At 40.2% G+C, this 19,911-nt stretch overlaps 1 protein-coding gene across 1 annotated transcript in view; it reads right to left on the bottom strand.

Annotated features, from left to right (window-relative positions):
• col15a1b (collagen, type XV, alpha 1b) overlaps positions 1–19,911 on the bottom strand; it is a 147,055-nt gene that overhangs the window by 39,027 nt on the left and 88,117 nt on the right. The window contains exons 24-33 of the mRNA XM_034182847.1: positions 16,549–16,632; positions 16,290–16,355; positions 15,538–15,573; positions 14,788–14,850; positions 14,349–14,438; positions 12,769–12,804; positions 12,502–12,555; positions 8,183–8,239; positions 7,996–8,046; positions 7,567–7,611 (exon numbers count right to left, since the gene is read on the bottom strand). Coding sequence (XP_034038738.1) covers positions 7,567–7,611; positions 7,996–8,046; positions 8,183–8,239; positions 12,502–12,555; positions 12,769–12,804; positions 14,349–14,438; positions 14,788–14,850; positions 15,538–15,573; positions 16,290–16,355; positions 16,549–16,632 — 582 coding nt within the window. The remainder of the gene's footprint in view (positions 1–7,566; positions 7,612–7,995; positions 8,047–8,182; positions 8,240–12,501; positions 12,556–12,768; positions 12,805–14,348; positions 14,439–14,787; positions 14,851–15,537; positions 15,574–16,289; positions 16,356–16,548; positions 16,633–19,911) is intronic.

Raw genomic sequence — 19,911 nt, 5'->3', positions numbered from 1 at the left:
TTAGCACTGTGTATAAAGCGCTATATAAATATAATGCATTATTATTAGTAGTATTATAATAAGGTGCTGAGAGCCGCAGAGAGCTCTGTATATAGTCCTCTTTTAGGGCTTTTAGCTGAAAAACTTTCATGAGCAAGTTTGTATATGTGTACATATGGTTTGGGGCGGGGATGTCATGTTCTTGTGTTAATTTGACAATTCACATTTACATTACATTTTATTCTCTCGCTACTTTGTACAGCCTTGGAACTCTCTCTTGCTCTCTCTGACCTGATATGAAGTATATTGATACACTATGCGATTTATATATATTATCATTTTGTGATATATAACTTTTTTTATATATATGTATGGATTATACCAATACACTCGCGCTCTCGCTCTCTCTCTCTCTCTCTCTCTCTCTCTCTCTCTCTCTCTCTCTCTCTCTCTCTCTCTCTCTCTCTCTCTCTCTCTCTATATATATATATATAAAGTTTGGGCACTGAAGAATATACAGTCTCCAACAGCACCCCTGATAATTTTCATGATTTTCCTTTATAAATCATTGGTTGTCTGGATCAGAAATTTCAGTTACATGTATCATATAGCAGACACACTAATATTTGAGAAGTGAAATGATGTTTCTAGTATTTACAGAATGTGTGCAATAATTATTTAAACAAAATTGGGCAGGTGCATAAATTAGGGCACCCTTGACATTTTATTAATTTGAATACATTTAGCACTAATTATCGGAACACAAAATTGGTTTGGTAAGCTCAGTGATCCTTGACCTCCTTACACAGGTAAATCCAATCATGAGAAAGGGTATTTAAGGTGGTCATTTACAAAATTGGTTTGGTAAGCTCAGTGATCCTTGACCTCCTTACACAGGTAAATCCAATTATGAGAAAGGGTATTTAAGGTGGTCATTTACAATTGTTTCTCCTCTTTGCATCTGTTCTAATGAGTGGCAACATGGGAGCCTCTAAACAACTGTCAAATGACCTGAAAACAAAGACTGTTCAACATCATGGTTTAGGGGAAGGATACAAAAAGCTATCTCAGAGATTTCAGCTGTCAGTTTCCCCTCTGAGGAACATAGTGAGGAAATGGAAGACCACAGGCACAGTACTAGTTAAGGCCTGAAGTGGCAGGCCAAGAAAAATCTCAGATAAGCTGAAGCAAAGGATGGTGAGAACAGTCATTGTTCAACTATACAGCGCACTATACAGTGCACAAGGAGATGCTGTATGATGCTGTAATGCAGAGGAAGTCTTTCCTGCATACACGCCACAAACAGTCGCGTGAGGTATGCTAAAGCACATTTGGACAAGCCAGCTTCATTTTGGAATAAGGTGCTGTGGACTGATGAAACTAAAATTGAGTTATTTGGACATAACAAGGGGCGGTATGCATGGCTGAAAAAGAACACAGCATTCCAAAAAAAATGTGAAGTTGGTTCCATTATGCCGTGGGGCTGTGTGGCCAGTGCAGGTACTGGGAATCTTGTTAAAGTTGAGGGTCACATGGATTCCAGTCAATATCAGCAGATTCTTGAGAAAAATGTTCATGAATCAGTGACAAAGTTGAAGTTGCGCCGGGACTGGATCTTTCAACAAGACAACGATCCCTAAACACTGCTCAAACTCTACTAAGGCATTCATGCAGAGGAACAAGTACATCGTTCTGGAATGGCCATGTCAGTCCCTAGACATGAATATTATTGAAAATCTGTGTGTGATTTTAAGCGGGCTGTCCATGCTTGGAAACCAACAAACCTGACTGAACTGGAGATGTTTTATAAAGAAGAATGGTCCAAAATACCTTCAACCACAATCCAGACTGTCACTGGAAGCTATAGGAAGTGTTTTTATAGGCTGTTATTTCTGCAAAAGGAGGATCTACTAAATATTGATGTATTTTTTCTGTTGGGGTGCCCAAATTTATGTACCTGCCTAATTTTGTTTAACGACTTGTTGCACACTTTCTGTAAATCCTACAAACTTCATTTCACTTGTCAAATATCACTGTTTGTCTGCTATATGATATATTTAACTGAAATTGCTGACCCAAACAACCAATAATTTATACAGGAAAATTATGGAAATCATCAGGGGTGCCCAAACCTTTGCATACAACTGTATATTGTAATTTTCTCTGATATATAACTTTTATCTACCTATCTATCTATCTATAGACAGATAGATAGATATCAATGATATTGATAGTCTACATAGGATTTGTATATATTATATTTTTCTCTCATGTATAACATTTATCTATTATATATTATAGCTATTATATATACGAGGTCTGTGATAAAAGTAACGGACCTTATTATTTTTTTCAAAAACCATATGGATTTGAATCACGTGTGATTACATCAGACATGCTTGAACCCTCGTGGGCATGCGAGAGTTTTTTCATGCCTGTCGGTTACGTCATTCGCCTGTGGGCAGTCTTTGAGTGAGGAGTGGCCCACCCTCTCGTCGTTTTTTCATTGTTTAGGAATGGCTCAGAGACTGCTGCTTTGTTTGATAAAAATTTTTTCAAAAACTGTAAGGCACAACTGAGTGGACACCATTCGATAAATTCAGCTGGTTTTCGGTAAAACGTTTAACGGCTGATGAGAGATTTTGGTCTGGTAGTGTCACTTTAAGGACGGCCCACGGCGCCTGATGGCGATCTGCGCTTCGAGGCGGCAGAGTCTCGCCGTTTCAAGTTGAAAACTTCCACATTTCAGGCTCTGTTGACCCAGTAAGTCGTCAGAGAACAGAGAACTTTCAAAAGAAGTCGGCATGAGTTTATTCGGACATTCCATTGTTAATGGACATTTTGTAATGAAAGAACGTGCGGGCAGAGTCGCATGTCCCGCCGGACCTGACCGCGGGGGGTCGCGACAGGAAAAACACCTCCGTTGGAAACCTTAACGGGCACTCACTTGTTGAAAGCCATCAAAAGCCGCCTGAATTTTACAAATGGTTTTCAACATGGAGGTGTTTTTCCTGTCGCAGCGCACACAGATTCGCCGAGTTGTTTCCGTGACGACTCGGCAAATTTGCGTGCACGTCTTTCATTACAAAATGTCCTTAAACAGTGGAATGTCTGCATAAAGTCCTCATGCCGGCCTGTTCTGAATCTTCTCTGTTCTCTCACGACGCCCTGAGTGAATTAAGCCTTAAATTAGAATGTTTTCAGGTCGAAACAGGCCGACGACGGTGCCTGGAAGCGCTGCGCGACGTCCCGCTCCGTGGGAAGTCCTTACAGCGACAGAAACACCCCATAATCTCTCATCAGCCATTAAACGTTTCACCGAAAACCAGCTTAATTTCTCGAATAGTGTCCACTCGGATATTCCTCACAGGTCCAGAAAAAATATTGATAAAGCAATGCGCGCCGTCCGCAGCGGCTATTCAGACAAAGAGATTCCGACGGGCAGGGTGGAGCACTCCTCACTCAAGGCCTGCCCACAGGCGAATGACGTCACCGACACGCGTGAAAAAACTCACGCATGCGCACGAGGGTTCAGGCTTGTCTAACGTAAAAACATATGAATCAAATCCATTTATTTTTTGAAAAAAATAAAAAGGACTACTTTTTTCATCACAGACCTCGTATTTATGAAAGATATTGATACTTTATACATGATATAATTTTTCTTAATATATTGATCACATTGATACTCCATATATATATATATATATATATAGTTTGTGAGTTGAAAACAACTTCCTGCACTGCATGACAGTTGAAAGCTCCGCAGACAGGTGTCTGCCATGGAAATCATCAGGAGAGAATGCGATGTCTACTCTTTATAATGTCTTTTGTAATCTCTGCCCTCTACTGTCACTTTATGGTGGGAACAAGATCAGGACCCACATTAAATAAACTACTGTATCAAAAGTTTATGCAGACCAATCAGTCAACCTGACTCAGTTGACAATTACGAAAGTGTGCATCTTGACTTGTTCTCATAGGGTTATTAACTGACCTGATTTCCTTGTACACTCATCAGCAAGATAAATAAAATAATAATAAATCAAAAATCAGTTATTCAAGTTCAGAAACACTGATCAAAGTGGCCATAACTACACCAAAAACCAAAAGAGTGAAACTTTAAGAAAGAGGAGCCAAATTCCAATCAGTAATCTCTCAAACCACATTTAACAACATTCCTAGGATAAACTAATTCCATATTGCTTAAATTTATTGCATCATATTGATCCAAAAATCAACTTTATTTTGCTCATGTAATATAGAATAGCCCTGTCTGCCCCCTGCTAAACACTGCCATCTGCTGGACATGTCTGAGTTTGTTGCAGGGAATAATCATGTCACATATAATGGAAACTAGGAGCAGGTGTGGTTGAAGTTACATGTAGCTTGAAATGAGCTTGTTTGTCAGGCCAGGTCTCATGTCCTTCAAGGGCATTTCTGTTTGCTTGTGCAAGAAGAAACCTTTTTCACAATTCTTCATCTTTTACTCTACTCAATCCTTCTGACGTCATTTTACTGATTGGAATTTAGGAAGAATCTATACCATCATCTGCAACAGCCACGTTTTTCAAATACATTCTTTTACAGAAATGCAGAAAACTACATCCCAGCACCAAGCAAGAAACTCCACATCCAGCTATCCATCAAGCCAAGTCTAGAGTTGGATTTATCCTAAATGCAATCAATCAATCAATCAAAATTATTTTCTTTAGCATAAGCCCCCTGTATTTAAAAGCCCAAATGTCAGAATCAAAGCCCAAAGTTCAGCCTTCATTATCTTTCAATACAGCGTCAAATCCAGACAGTTCATCAATTGTAATTTTATCCAGTACATGGATGATTATTAACATTGGGAGGCATCCTGTGGTCAAATCTGCAAATACCTCCAAATGCATGCACTACCTTTCTCTACTCCCAGCATAATTGTTTATCCATAAGAGTTTAACCAGATGATCACACAAGCAAATGTCATTGTATTTGAATCAGTTACTGTATAAGTCAGGCGTCATATAACTTGGAACACACCAAGTGGATTAAAAATGGCCATTCATTGCTCTGCCTGCAGGAGAAATTATTTCCTCCTTAAGAGGATATATGCACCAATATTTGAGTCTATATTGGCATCAAAGGTAGGTCATCAGGGCTAGCAAGGCCATCTGTGCTTACCAAGAAATTGTCAGAATGAGAAAAATGTATTTTCATAATTAAATTTTCACATTTATTTTACATGTCTTGTGCAAATCCTGTATTTTTCAAGATTTATTGACATTTATTTATAGCACTGAAATCCTTTCAGTGCTTCCAGAGCAGCTCATGTCGATGAAAGCTTTGTTTTAGTCAATCAGATTTCTCGCTGCTGTCTGCAGCTCAAAGATCTTCTCTGGGGACCTTCAGAATTTCATGTGAATCCCTCTGCTGTTAGAATTTATGGGGAAGCTATTGTGGATTGTGCATATGGTGCATCCAGAAAGTATTCACAGCACTTCACATTTTCCACATTTTGTTATGTTACAGCCTTATTCCAAAATAGAGTAAATTCATTTTTTCCCCTCAAAATTCTACTCACAACACCCCATAATGACAACATGGAAAACGTTTTTTGTATGTGCACTGGTCACATGGCAGGTGCACATATGTTCAGCAACAAGTCTCTGTACAGGCCTTGAAGTGACTGACTTTGACATCCCTGTTCTCCGTACTTTACCTTTTAAACTTGATTGAACTGTCAGAGCTTTCTTTTCCTTGATACAATTACAAGAGAAATTAGAGGTAAAGAGTACAGCTGGATTAAGACTCTGGTGACTTTTGACTGCTGGCTTTAACAATTACCCTGAATGGGCAGATTTAAAAGTATAAGGGCCCCTTCACACATTGTGTGAAGTTAGTCGCAGTGCGCATGAAGCAGGAATCGTATGCAAAACGTGTAAATTAGTAGGTGCCTCTAATGCCTCATACACCTGTTGCTACAATTATTTGTGCACACCAATGGCTGAAAGACAGAGTGGGCGCTGTACAAACCCATCAAACCCTCTCGCGGCAGGTGTCAGACAAATTCCAGCTGACACACACGAACATCTAACACCGATCGCTTGGCACTTAAAAAAATGTGTGAACATTTGTACTATCATCATGGATATGAAATTTGTCGAAGTGCCCTACGACTGTGGAGTTGCCGAGTGCACATGTGACAGTGCCAGAATGTCGGCTCCTCCCACAACACGTGTGCGTGTGTCGCGCGCTCCACCCTCCTCACTCCCCCAACGCGTGCATGTGTGTGGTTCGTGCGCCCCCACCTGCTGATCACCTTGGTCTGTGTGCACTGAACGGACAAGGGAGTGGCAGCTGTTGACAACTCTGGTCCTGGACATCAGAGCTGCAGAACATGCATCATGTTTTGACAGACACGCGTGTGTGTATGCTTGCTGTCCTCACACTTAAATACATAAAAACATATATTGCTTCTGCAACAGGCTGGAGAGCGCACACATAGACAGGCTGTTCCAGCTGGACCGGACTGCTAGTTCATGTGGACATGCAGCAGGCAATCTGAACGTCACGTCTGTCTGACAGGACGGTGAGCGGCGCGCCGCAAGACCATGTGACAAGCCAACAGTACAACAAATACACCACTTTCAGTCACATACTGAGCAGAAATATGGCGTACCAAATGCCATTTGGTCAGTTATCACAGTGCTTTTTTCTTTTTTTAGAAAATATGTTTATCTGCTTCTTGATTTTAACCATTTGATGCTCCTGTTATGAGACAGTGGTTGTGCTGCAGTGGTAAAGTTTCTGTCTGGTAATCAGAGTGTGTTGGTTCAAATCCTGTGAGTGGCATTTTTGTTTTTTAACCAGGGTTATTTAACCGTGGGGTTCTGTATTGCATCCTCTTTTATGTATTATTTATATCAGCCCAGTGATATTCACTAATTATACAGCTGGTATTTACTTTATTTTCCTTCATATCAGCAGCGCGATGTGGTGCAGCTCGTCCCACAGTGTGAGCAGCTGCAGCAGCTCGCACTGTGTTCCTGCTCGAAAGACACTGTCGCGTGCATGAACCGTCGCACCAGGATCATGCACGGCTTCCCGTCAGCGCAATGTTTCATGGTGCACTAATTTGAACTGTTTCGCCGTAATTTGACCAAATTCGCACTATGTATGAAGGGGCCCTAAAAGTTGCTCAGCAAATTTTATGAGCTTCTGAGTTTCTGTCAGGAAAAGAGGCAACATTCTTTCTCAAAATCTTAACTGAGAAGTAATATGTACAAAAGAACGTCAGCCAAATATGTGTAAAATTTAAATGTAGTCCAGCTAAATCCCATCTCAACACAACCCGTGGAAGTCGCACAGTATGTTAACGCCTGATGACACCAGGCCACACGTACAAACATAAAGCATTTTTTTAAAAAGACGACAAGAAAAAAGAGGGAAGAGTAAGAAATGCAAAGGAATGGAAGTTAAGTGTGATTGTAGGCCAGATTAGAGAGCTGCCATGCTGCTACACCCACACACCAACACAGCCACCCGATGGGCCAATTTCAAACTGAAACAGACCAATCAGATGGTCCGGCTCAGACTTACTGGTCCCTTTTTGCAGTGCGGTCTTGGGCGCACCGGAAACACTATCTTCAAGATTCAAAAAAGAGCAGCGTGATGAGAGTCAGTGGTTACATTAAATGTGCACTGACTTCCAGCGAGTCAGGGTGAAAAGATACAGATTGGTTTAATAGATCTGGATTATGAAGAAAGACAAACACATGGAGTACTTCTTCAGATTATTCTTAATGATGCTGAATAATGTTTTGAGGAAGTAGATAACTACAGTAAGACAACACCGGCAACATTACTTTTTTTCATATGCATTTTCAAGGACATCTGGTTTCATTAATATGTATAAATCCTGTCTCTTTGAAGTCTTGTACTTTAAAGTGTCTGCATTTTATTATCATCATTGTGCATTAAGTGAAAATGGAAAATCAGAGAAATAAAAAGCCACAGATGCATACTTACTCCGTTCAGTCCAAGAATTCTTCCTGGAAGACCAGGAGGACCCGGAGGTCCCTGAGAGATAGACACAAGAAGAAGAGACATTAAAGCTCCTACCGTAACAATCTATGTGAAATAGCTGTAATTTATACCAACAAACGCATTTGTTTGAGACTTTATTTACGGGGGAATCACTGGCTGTTTCTCTTACCGGTAGGCCAATAGACTCTCCTCTCTCACCTTTTTTGCCAGGCATACCAGAACGCCCCTACAGAAAGGAAAATATAGTATAGCAGTGTCTGCTCACAGCACAAATATCAATTTACCAGTCTCACAAACCACCTGATTCTGACAGAAATCTGTGAAGTTTTAGTTAGCCGAAAAGTTTGTCATGGGTTCGTTTTTACTGACATGACATGATTCAGCTTCAATTTCAATTTATTTTCATTTATACAGCACCAAATCACAACAAAGTTGCCTCAAGGCACTTCACGCAAGTAAGGTCTAACCTTACCAAACCCCGAGAGCAAGTACACAGACGATAGTGGTTAGGAAAAACTCCCTCTGATGATTTAAGGAAGAAACCTCAAGCAGACCAGACTCAAAGGGGTGACCCTCTGCTTGGGCCATGCTACAGACATAATTTACAAAACAATGCTTCTAGTTGTGTTTATCGTTAAATACATTAGAGTAACTTCTTTCAGTGTTGCTTCAACAATATATTTACTGCAGGAGCATGCTTCCCACAATGAGTTCATGCATACTTTAAATTTTCTTGTTGACCCTGAGTTTGAAAACTGGATATTGCATTTGTAAATTTTACACAAAATATTACTTTTTCTAGAACTGTTTGGCCTTGCACATTTTTAAAGGTATTTTTCCAGTATTTAGAGATATTCATTTTACAACCCCAATTCCAATGAAGTTGGGACATTGTGTAAAATGCAAATAAAAACAGAACACAATGATTTGCAAATCCTCTTCAACCTATATTCAATTGAATACACCACAAAGACAAGATATTTCATGTTCAAACTGATAAACTTTGTTTTCAAAGTTTCACATTTCAAAAAAGTTGGTAAAGTTGATGCTCAAAGAACACCTAACTGGAAACAGGTGAGTGTCATGATTGGGTATAAAAGGAGCATCCCCAAAAGGTTCAGCCATTCACAAGTAAAGATGGGGTGAGGATCACCACTTTGTGAACAACTGCATGAAAAAAATTGTAAACTCTACCATGCAAAGTGAAAGTCATACATCAACAACATCCAGAAACGCCGCCACCTTCTCTGGGCCAGAGCTCATTTGACATGGACAGATGCAAAGTGGACAAGTGTGCTGTGGTCTGATGAGTCCACGTTTCAAATTGTTTTTGGAAATCATGGACGTCATGTCCTCTGGACAAAAGAGGAAAATACCATCCAGATTGTTACCAGTGCAAAGTTCAAAAGCCAACATCTGTGATGGTATGGGGGTGTGTTAGTGTTATGACAAATCTCAAATTTATTAGCCTGGGGTTATAAATGATGAACTTTTACCTAAAACTCACAAAAATTACTTTGATTTTGCTAGACCATGAAAAAAACCTCTCGCCCCTAAGATAGTTTCATATTTCACATTGAAACACCTCACGGCTCAAATACTCTATTATAACATGTCAGTTTTACATACAGTACACATGAATACATGAAAATGAGTAGATATAGCATTTGTAGTGTTTTTAATAGTGTTTCAGAATTGTGTATTAGAGTTAATAAATTTGTTGTTAAGATATCTGTCTGTTTTGCAAGTAAAACGAACCTCCATCAACTTTACAGCTCTCTCGGCTACTATGTTGGAGCAAGGCACATCAAGCACTTGTTTGGAAAGAACAGGAAAATTCAGCTTCTCCCAACGCTTCAACAATTCCTCAGATATTTGTCTGAGTCGATCATGTCATCCTTTCAATTCATCAAAAAGTCCCAATATTCTTCCAACGATATCTCTGTTGGAAGGCATTTTACATAATGTGTCACTTGTATCCTGTTTTAGCTCTGGTATACAAGGATGGTGCTTTGTGCTTGATTTCAAATTTTGTGCCCATTTTTCCCCAGCTGCTTCCACCGCTGATTTTGACATTTTACTTTGCAAGGACATATTTCCAAAAAGAAGCACTCAACAGCAGATCTTCCAAAGCAATACTGTAAAGAAAGCAAAATTGTATGAATGATGTGAACAACTATACACTGGTGTAAATGTTATGTGTTATGTGTCGGACGCGGTCGGCCCACCGACCCAGCGTTTGACAGGACCCAGCATGAAATAAGCAGAGCACGGTTCAAAAGATAACAGAATTTAATAATCATAATGAGTGCAGTGATAAACAACCAAAAATGTCCGCGGTCTGGTGAGGTGAAAACACGGCGCGCTCTCAGCAGCGCAAACGGTCCGGAGCCACAGCAGTTCGGACCCAGGGACCCCGCCGACACCCCCCAGGTGGCCATGACAAACCAAGTCTGTGAAGAAAGAAAACATGAGGTGAGTTCAACACTCTCCACCCAGAGAGACACAGCTCAAAAGGTGCACCCAATCAGCAAACACTTCCTGGCTTAAATATAACTCAGCTTCTCACCCTGCAGGCACGGAACAACTCAGTTCAAATCTCCACTGCAGCAGAAGCTGATTAGACAATTAGCATAACGTGACAGCTCAATAACACAAGGTGTGAGGGACACCAAATCCACTGTCATTACTTCATAAAAGTCACCAAAACCAAATTACCTCAGGAAGTGTGCTGAAGAGTGTGAGACCTCACCCAATCCTCCTTCACAGACTGTGGCGTCAAACCTGGAGCGGTCTCTGCGTCCGTAATGGTGAGATTGTTCTCCTGACGTCAATCTCACACGTCTGCTCACAAGGTTGAGTCTCTGGCAATCACACACTGTGCATTCAAGGTTTAAGTGCAGCAATCTCTGATCAAGACAGAATACACCACAGCTGTGAGTCCTGATGACCTGCACGTGAAAACAAGCCTCAGGTGTTCAGGGTGAGGTCCTAATACTCAGCCACAATGCATACCACCTGGTGGGAGAAACAGAAAAACAAAAATCAAGCCAGCCAAACACCCCAGCACACAACAGTACCCCACCCTCACGGGAAGCCTCCTGGCGACCACACGAACCCGGGCCAGAAAAAAAAACACCCCCCTCCAGGGACCATGGCTGGAATGTTGGCTGGGAGCAAAAAACACCTCCTGCAGCTTCAGTCTCAGCTCCGTGTGCTGACGATCCAGCTGGGAAAGCCTGTCTCCAAGAGCCGAGTGTTACTGCGCTCTGAAGACAACTCCGTCGTCAGCTGCTCAACCTACAATGTTAATCTCTTCATGTGGTCATTGAGCTTCTCTAGTTCTTCCTTCAGCTGGATAATGCAAGCTTCCAGCCACCTCCTCTCCTCTGCCAACAGGGAACTTCGTGTTGAGACTATCAATCCCATCTTGGAGCTTATCTTTTCTCACCCTGAGCCTGTCTGCAGTAGACTGCTCCTCCTGGGTGTGTAGCATGTCTCCCTCCATGGCTTTAAGCTTCTTATCACTGTCTCTAGCATCATTAACTGCTTCATCCCTGGACATTTGCAGCTCTTCCAGTCCTCTTATCTGATCTTTCAGTCGGGCCTGCAGTTTCTTCAGCACACTTCCTGAGACTCGGTTTGTCGCGGCCACCTGGGGGGTGTCGGCGGGGTCCCTGGGTCCGAACTGCTGTGGCTCCGGACCGTTTGCGCTGCTGAGAGCGCGCCGTGTTTTCACCTCACCAGACCGCGGACATTTTTGGTTGTTTATCACTGCACTCATTATGTTTATTAAATTCTGTTATCTTTTGAACCGCGCTCTGCTTATTTCGTGCTGGGTCCTGTCAAACGCTGGGTCGGTGCTCCGACCGCGTCCGACACATAACACTATGAACTACAAAAGCAAAACACTGCAACAGATCAGCGCATCACATTATTTATACATTTTATTTTATATTTTATCTGTTATCAATTTGATCTATTTTACCATTATTTTTTATTTCATTTAATTATTGTTTATTAATATCTTTTAGCAATATTTATTTGTATATATTTTCTTGTTATTTCTTGATACTTGTTAATTCTTTTCTTGTTACGTTATTTTTAAATAGTATTGTGTAAACTCCTGTATTTTTAAAAGTGATGTGGTGCTACGTGTGGGAGGTTTTTTCATGATCCAATGAAATAAACTTCAAAAAAGTGATCTATGGGTAAAAGTTCATCAAATGCAACATCAGGAAAATGAAATTTTTGAAAAAAAGTTTTGTAGTCATAACCCTAATCTACACGTAATGCTTAACCAGGATCCTGTGGGGAACAATACATTTCCACAGGTATTATATTAGATGGCATATTGTGCCATATTTTTAGGACCAGTATCAAGCATTTTGGATGAGTAGAGGTCTTCTTATGAGGGCCTGATGGCTTATAATGTTATAGTGGGTTTTAGCTATCAGGAGATCAGAGAAAGTTAATGCAGACACTGACCGGACGACCAGGAAAACCATATTCTCCCTTTTGTCCAGGTGGTCCTATTGGACCCTGAAATAAACAAGTACAACACATACACACACACACTCAAATTGATTATTTCCTCATGGAAAAATTCTCACAGAAAAGATAATAATAATATAATAATTTCATACAACACTGTGGGTTGGGAACCAAGCCATATTATGCAAAATCCAAGTTCCTATACAAGAGTTTTCCTGTGACTTGTTAGCTGCTAATATTGTTCTGTTTATCATAACTCACAATAGTTCCAACAGGACCTGGGAACCCGCGGTCACCCTGTGAAAACACAAAGCAAACCAACCTAATAAACAAACAGCAAAATATCAGAAAGCAGACATTATTTTATTGTGCAATTATTTTTAAAAATGGATTGAACTTCTGGCTGCAGGTGTCAGATTTGGCCATTGTCATGGTTCATATTCTGGTATTAGTTTTCTGATGGTATTCTGTTATTTATTATATGGTCCCATACTTGTTATATTTCTAGGGGTTTTTTTTTTTTCTCCTCAGAGTGTTGTCTGCTGTGCTATTGTCTCCTCTTACTTTTATTTATATTTTCATGGTCCTGTGCCCACTTCATGCTATTGGCTTTATATCCTGGGCAGTCAGGTTTCCAGGTTCATGTGCATGCTTATTTTGTGATTATACCCTATTCAACCATCACAATTCCTTCACTCCAGTGGGAGATTGTCTTGTGTGGAAACTAGCTTTCTCATGTTCATTCCAGTGTTTTGACCTCCAGTTACCGATCTCCACTCCCTTAGGCTGCGGTTTACTGGATGTCCTGTGTGATATGGTTGATTCCTGAATGTTAACCTATTGCTTATGATATTGGATTCTTCTTTTGCTGCTGCCCCATGGGCACTGTGCTGACTCAACTGATTAACTGTGTCGGACAGAAGTTTTCCTTAGCATAGGTGAGAGTGTGAATGTTTTTATCTGTCTATAGATGTTGGCCTTGCAATAGACTGGCAGCCTGTCCAGGATGTACCCTGTCTATCACACTGTGGCCACTGATATAGGCACCCGACCCTTAATTGGAATAGGTTGGTTCAGAAAATAAGAATTAATATAACAAAATTCCTCCAGGCATGAATGTGGGAAATGTATAGCAATATTTACAATTACAGGCAAGAAGGAGATATAAATATTTCGACCCTCCCAAGCTGTTATTTTTATATTGTGTTGTGGTGGTCCTTGCAACTATTACTTTTAAATGACGTTATAAGTGAATAACTTAGACACTGTAAATCACTTAACACACATTTGAGAAAATGGAATATGTGCATAAGGGCAAATTACAATTTGAAGGGTTTTAGCTAAAGTGATTATAAATGTGTGTATCCAACTGTATGTCTATGGCTATTAAAGTGTCACCACTGCTGCCATTTTGGCAGAGGTGGGGTAAAGTAACGGTCCAATTCCTCTCAAGTCTCGGCACTGCAAGTCTCAAGTCAACTGCCAATTCATTGCAAGCAAGTCAGCATCAATAAGCAAACATCAAAATAGCTAGAGGGAAGTCTGAGGAATAGCAAGTCCCTTCGACATGTTGAATTGGCACAATTTTTTTTTACCCCGGATGCCCTTTCTGATGCAACTCCACATTACATGGAGAAATGTGGCAGGGGTGTGGTTTGAACCGGGAATCTTCTGCACTGAAAACAAGTGCACTAACCAAGTCTGCAGGAATTTTAACTTAAAATAATTTTTAATAGTTGTGAAATTTCATGTATTTTTTCCCACATCAACTGTCTACCTGTAGAGATTAGATATATCACATTTTTGTGATGTTGTTTTCTGTATAGTTCACATTCTGGCACCTTGATTCCTTTTGGCCCCTGGGGGCCTGTTATCCTTGTTGAGATGGATCCATCAGCAGCGATGGTCACACCTGGTTCTCCCTTGTCTCCCTGTTAACAGCCAAACAATAAGAAATTATTTTTGACAAGGACAGATATTAATATGAATAGAACATTATATGTCTTATATGCTGTGTATACAATAATCACAGCCTGCTCAAATAGTAAATAAAAAAAAACCCAGGAGGAAAAACATCTCAAGCAATCTATTGTTCATTAGAAATTTCAGCTTTGGAGTTGATGTTGGTGTTTGCGTGCTGTTATCTTTTGTCTACTTGTATTGCATTAGGATTGATTAGCAGTTTTAATATCTACCATTACTTACTGGGCACCATAAAATTTATTTTAATTCACACGTTTTTGTGAGATCAATCATATACCGTTTTTCTTGACACCTCACCTTGAGCCCTGGTAGTCCTGGTATACCTTGGGGGCCCATGTCTCCCTTTGGTCCTCTAGGACCCTGAGGATTGAAGATGGAAGTGAAAGCAGGTTACAGTGTTTGCACAGGATGACAGTCATTCAAATATAGTTGCAATCAAAATGCTATAACACATAACACACGTGTCCTTGAACATCTGTTACACTTTGCATGGTTGTATATGTAAACTGCTGCTATCGCTGGCCCTTCAGATGAGCCTCACATTTCTGAATGAATGGAAGCACTGAGATCTGTTCCCTGCATCACTTTTGAAGGTAAGTCAAAAACTGTTCAGTCTGTCTTTAACTGGAACTTTACTATTGTGTAATCTGTCATACGGGCTGTCATGCACTATGCCAAAGACTGATTTTGAGAATTCTGTCAAAGCACAGGTTGTTACACCTAATAAATGACCACAAATATACAGTGACAGACTTAAGACCAGGTTTTTCTTTGTCTATGGCATGCTTGCTTTCTGGTGACACAGTATCAACCTGCTAGCACAATGCATTGTTTTTCTCTGCAGTTTACTGTCAAATGCTTTAACAATATTTTCTGACATGTGCCCTGCCAACCCCAGTGACAGCACAGATGATATAAAAATTACAGTATAATATCACACCATGTTGATAAACAACTGACTAACATACACAAAGACTGAAACATTTCTTTGAATTCTGTGATAACACAACAGGTTCTTTTCATGAGGAGGTGTAGCAAAAAGCTTACAGGAAATCCAGCTCTGCCAGGCAAACCTTCAGGCCCCTGCAACATGCAGACACACACACCCACACACATACACATGCACAAAGGTGCGCATATATAGCCACATGCAGACAAAAGCACACATCCAAACAAAGAAGCAGGACTGGGTTATTATCAACTCTGACAAAAAAAAAAAAAAAAAAGCTCTCACAGTGCAGCAACATTAAAACAAACTTAAAGAACCAGCCATTTAAGAAAATGCTGCCATGCTAAAGCGTGTGAGGGTGAAGATGATTTGACAGCATTTGCCAAAGTAAATAGCTGAAATGATGTCAAATTAGGTGAATTCTTCTGACACTGCTATATCACAAGTCACACCAAATTTTGTTTAGTTTAACTCTACAATGGAACAATTTTATTGATTTGTTACTCGAGTACAACAAATGGGCCTTTCATCTGGGTCAATGGTAAAACAGGATTATTATATATAATGTTATACCATTGACCCTATATATTTATATTAGTTGGGTATGTTTTGCTGTTCTGGCTAATTATAGAAGTTGGTACTCAGGTCATGTAATCCATCATTTCAGATGGAAAATCAGTGCCATTTATAACACCCTGTTTGTTGATATAGCTTTCCAGCCAGTGAAAATCTGTCCATACACTTCCAGGAACCAAGCCTTCTTGGTAGCTGCCAATCCTGTCAAAATTGGCAGAAAACATTAATGAAGGACTGAAATGGTTTTGCTGCTTTGCATTAACAGCTTACGCACCATGGGCCCTGGTGGTCCTCTTATCTCTGTGATGTTGAAGGTACCATCTGTAGCATTGATGAGGAGCTGGAGAAAACAAAAAATACAATTGAAAGATTGAATTTTTGGAATGTACACATATTGGTATTATTCATTTTCTGAGATTGATGAAATGTACTAAATTTGGCTGGATCACATCAGTGGCACCTCAGTACACCCATGAAGTCCAACCACTTGCCTATTTAAACATACTTTCTGGCATTCATTGTCAATTACATACATCCTGCAGATTAATGCTAGGCCCCGGTGGTCCAGGAGGCCCAGGTGGTCCTGGGATACTAAGTCCATCAAATCCAGGCAATCCCTGCAGACCACAAATTAGGAAAGCATGAATAAGAAAATAAACATGTATATAATTAAACAGGTTGAAAGACAAGAGGACATAAGTGAGTAAGTCAATTTAATTTATAAAGCACATTTAAACACAGCTTTCTGACCAAAGTGCTGTACAAAAAGTTGATAAACAGTAAAACAAATAAAAACATAAAATGGATTAAAAACATAATAATACTAAAAAAGAACAGCAAGGGACAAACCCAAAATCACAGAGTGGCACAAGAAATGAAAAGATTAGGGGGCTGGAAAGGCCAGAGAATACAATGTGTTTACATGACCTAAGGAGACATAGAGTACAAAAGGTTAACCAGGATCTTCAATCAATAAAACAAAGTCAAACATCGGGTCAGGTGAGATCTGGAACCATGTACTGGTGCTGCTTATCAGTCCATTCACCACACTACAGAACTGCTGTGGGTCCTTCCAACAACTCAAGTAGAAAACCAGTACATCCCAACCTCCTGACAGCAGCTGTGTGTCTGCTGCAGCTATATGAAATATGGGTGTCCCCTTAGTGTTTTTCCAGGTGCTGGCATACTCAACACTGATCACCTATGTGTTGGATCATGCCCAGAGAAATGTTACATGATCAAAATGTCATAGCTGATGTTCGCTCATGATGCAAGTGATACTCCTCATCTGAGTCTCCCCAAGTAACCATTACTATGAGACAACGTCATTCCAATGTAAAAAAAAAAAAAAAAAACTTGATGTGTCTCTGACTGAATTAGTACCCTACAAAGAGCTGTTGACAAGCAACACGAATGTCATCAGCATGACATCTAGAAAGATCATACATAGCCCAAATTGCAACAATCATCAGTAAGAACCCCTACAATAAAAATATACAACAAAATGAGATCAAATTTCATTTTTCAATATGGTGAGCCTCTGTGGCATGTATCACGTACACCCTTACACCACTGTTCCAATGCACCACATTCACAATAGTAGAGGGGACATCTGCAAACCATGTTTTACTGCAGTAATGTGAACACACCATTACACTTCTCACATAGCAATCAGAGGAGGAGAAAATGTCCATTCTCACAAATTCAGCCATCAGATTTGCTTTAAAGACAAAATGAAATATGACATCTAGATGACTGTGTCTTGCTGTTGCCAGCAATTTTTTTGAATTCACTAAATCAGATTGCCGACATCAGTAGCATCAAGCGGTGACATCACTAATTTCAGTGGTATAGCCTCAGGAGAGCAGAGGTTGAGGCAGAAAACCTTTCAATATCTTCTTACTCCATATGGTCAATGTATTTTAGACAAAAACCTCTGAGTTGACCTTGATCTTTAACCTATAGTCTTCACAAAGCCTAAATGAAATCAAATCAAATCAATTTTATTTATATAGCACCAAATCACAACAAACAGTTGCCCCAAGGTGCTTTATATTGAAAGGCAGAAGCCATAAAATAATTACAGAAAAACCCCAACGGTCAAAACGACCCCCTGTGAGCAAGCACTTGGCGACAGTGGGAAGGAAAAACTCCCTTTTAACAGGAAGAAACCTCCAGCAGAACCAGGCTCAGGCAGGGGCAGTCTTCTGCTGGGACTGGTTGGGGCTGAGGGGAGAGAATCAGGAAAAAGACATGCTGTGGAGGGGAGCAGAGATCAATCACTAATGATTAAATGCAGAGTGGTGCATACAGAGCAAAAAGAGAAAGAAACACTCAGTGCATCATGGGAACCCCCCAGCAGTCTACGTCTATAGCATAACTAAGGGATGGTTCAGGGTCACCTGATCCAGCCCTAACTATAAGCTTTAGCAAAAAGGAAAGTTTTAAGCCTAATCTTAAAAGTAGAGAGGGTGTTTGTCTCCCTGATCCGAATTGGGAGCTGGTTCCACAGGAGAGGAGCCTGAAAGCTGAAGGCTCTGCCTCCCATTCTACTCTTAAAAACCCTAGGAACTACAAGTAAGCCTGCAGTCTGAGAGCGAAGCACTCTATTGGGGTGATATGGTACTATGAGGTCCCTAAGATAAGATGGGACCTGATTATTCAAAACCTTATAAGTAAGAAGAAGAATTTTAAATTCTATTGTAGAATTAACAGGAAGCCAATGAAGAGAGGTCAATATGGGTGAAATATGCTCTCTCCTTCTAGTCCCCGTCAGTACTCTAGCTGCAGCATTTTGAATTAACTGAAGGCTTTTCAGGGAACTTTTAGGACAACCTGATAATAATGAATTACAATAGTCCAGCCTAGAGGAAATAAATGCATGAATTCGTTTTTCAGCATCACTCAAGACAAGACCCTTCTAATTTTAGAGATTGCGCAAAAGCAAAAAAATCAGTCATACATATTTGCTTAATATGCGCATTGAAGGACATATCCTGATCAAAAATGACTCCAAGATTTCTCACAGTATTACTAGAGGTCAGGGTAATGCCATCCAGAGTAAGGATCTGGTTAGACACCATGTTTCTAAGATTTGTGGGGCCAAGTACAATAACTTCAGTTTTATCTGAATTTAAAAGCAGGAAATTAGAGGTCATCCATGTCTTTATGTCTGTAAGACATTCCTGCAGTTTAACTAATTGGTGTGTGTCTTCTGGCTTCATGGATAGATAAAGCTGGGTATCATCTGCATAACAATGAAAATTTAAGCAATGCTTTCTAATAATACTGCCTAAGGGAAGCATGTATAAAGTGAATAAAATTGGTCCTAGCACAGAACCTTGTGGAACTCCATAATTAACCTTAGTCTGTGAAGAAGACTCCCCATTTACATGAACAAATTGTAATCTATTAGATAAATATGATTCAAACCACCGCAGCGCAGTGCCTTTAATACCTATGGCATGCTCTAATCTCTGTAATAAAATTTTATGGTCAACAGTATCAAAAGCAGCACTGAGGTCTAACAGGACAAGCACAGAGATGAGTCCACTGTCTGAGGCCATAAGAAGATCATTTGTAACCTTCACTATGTCTAGTGGATTTTTATTTTATTTTTTACCACCGTTGTCGTGCGTTACCTGTGCTGCTCCACAGCCTGTCTAGTGGATTTTTATTTTATTTTTTACCACCGTTGTCGTGCGTTACCTGTGCTGCTCCACAGCCTGTCTAGTGGATTTTTATTTTATTTTTTACCACCGTTGTCGTGCGTTACCTGTGCTGCTCCACAGCCTGTCTAGTGGATTTTTATTTTATTTTTTACCACCGTTGTCGTGCGTTACCTGTGCTGCTCCACAGCCTGTCTAGTGGATTTTTATTGTTTTTTGCCACCGTTG

This window comes from Thalassophryne amazonica, chromosome 12 (genome assembly GCF_902500255.1).
Source record: "Thalassophryne amazonica chromosome 12, fThaAma1.1, whole genome shotgun sequence".
Lineage (NCBI taxonomy): Eukaryota > Metazoa > Chordata > Actinopteri > Batrachoidiformes > Batrachoididae > Thalassophryne > Thalassophryne amazonica.
This window is presented reverse-complemented; position numbering and strand designations above follow the sequence as displayed.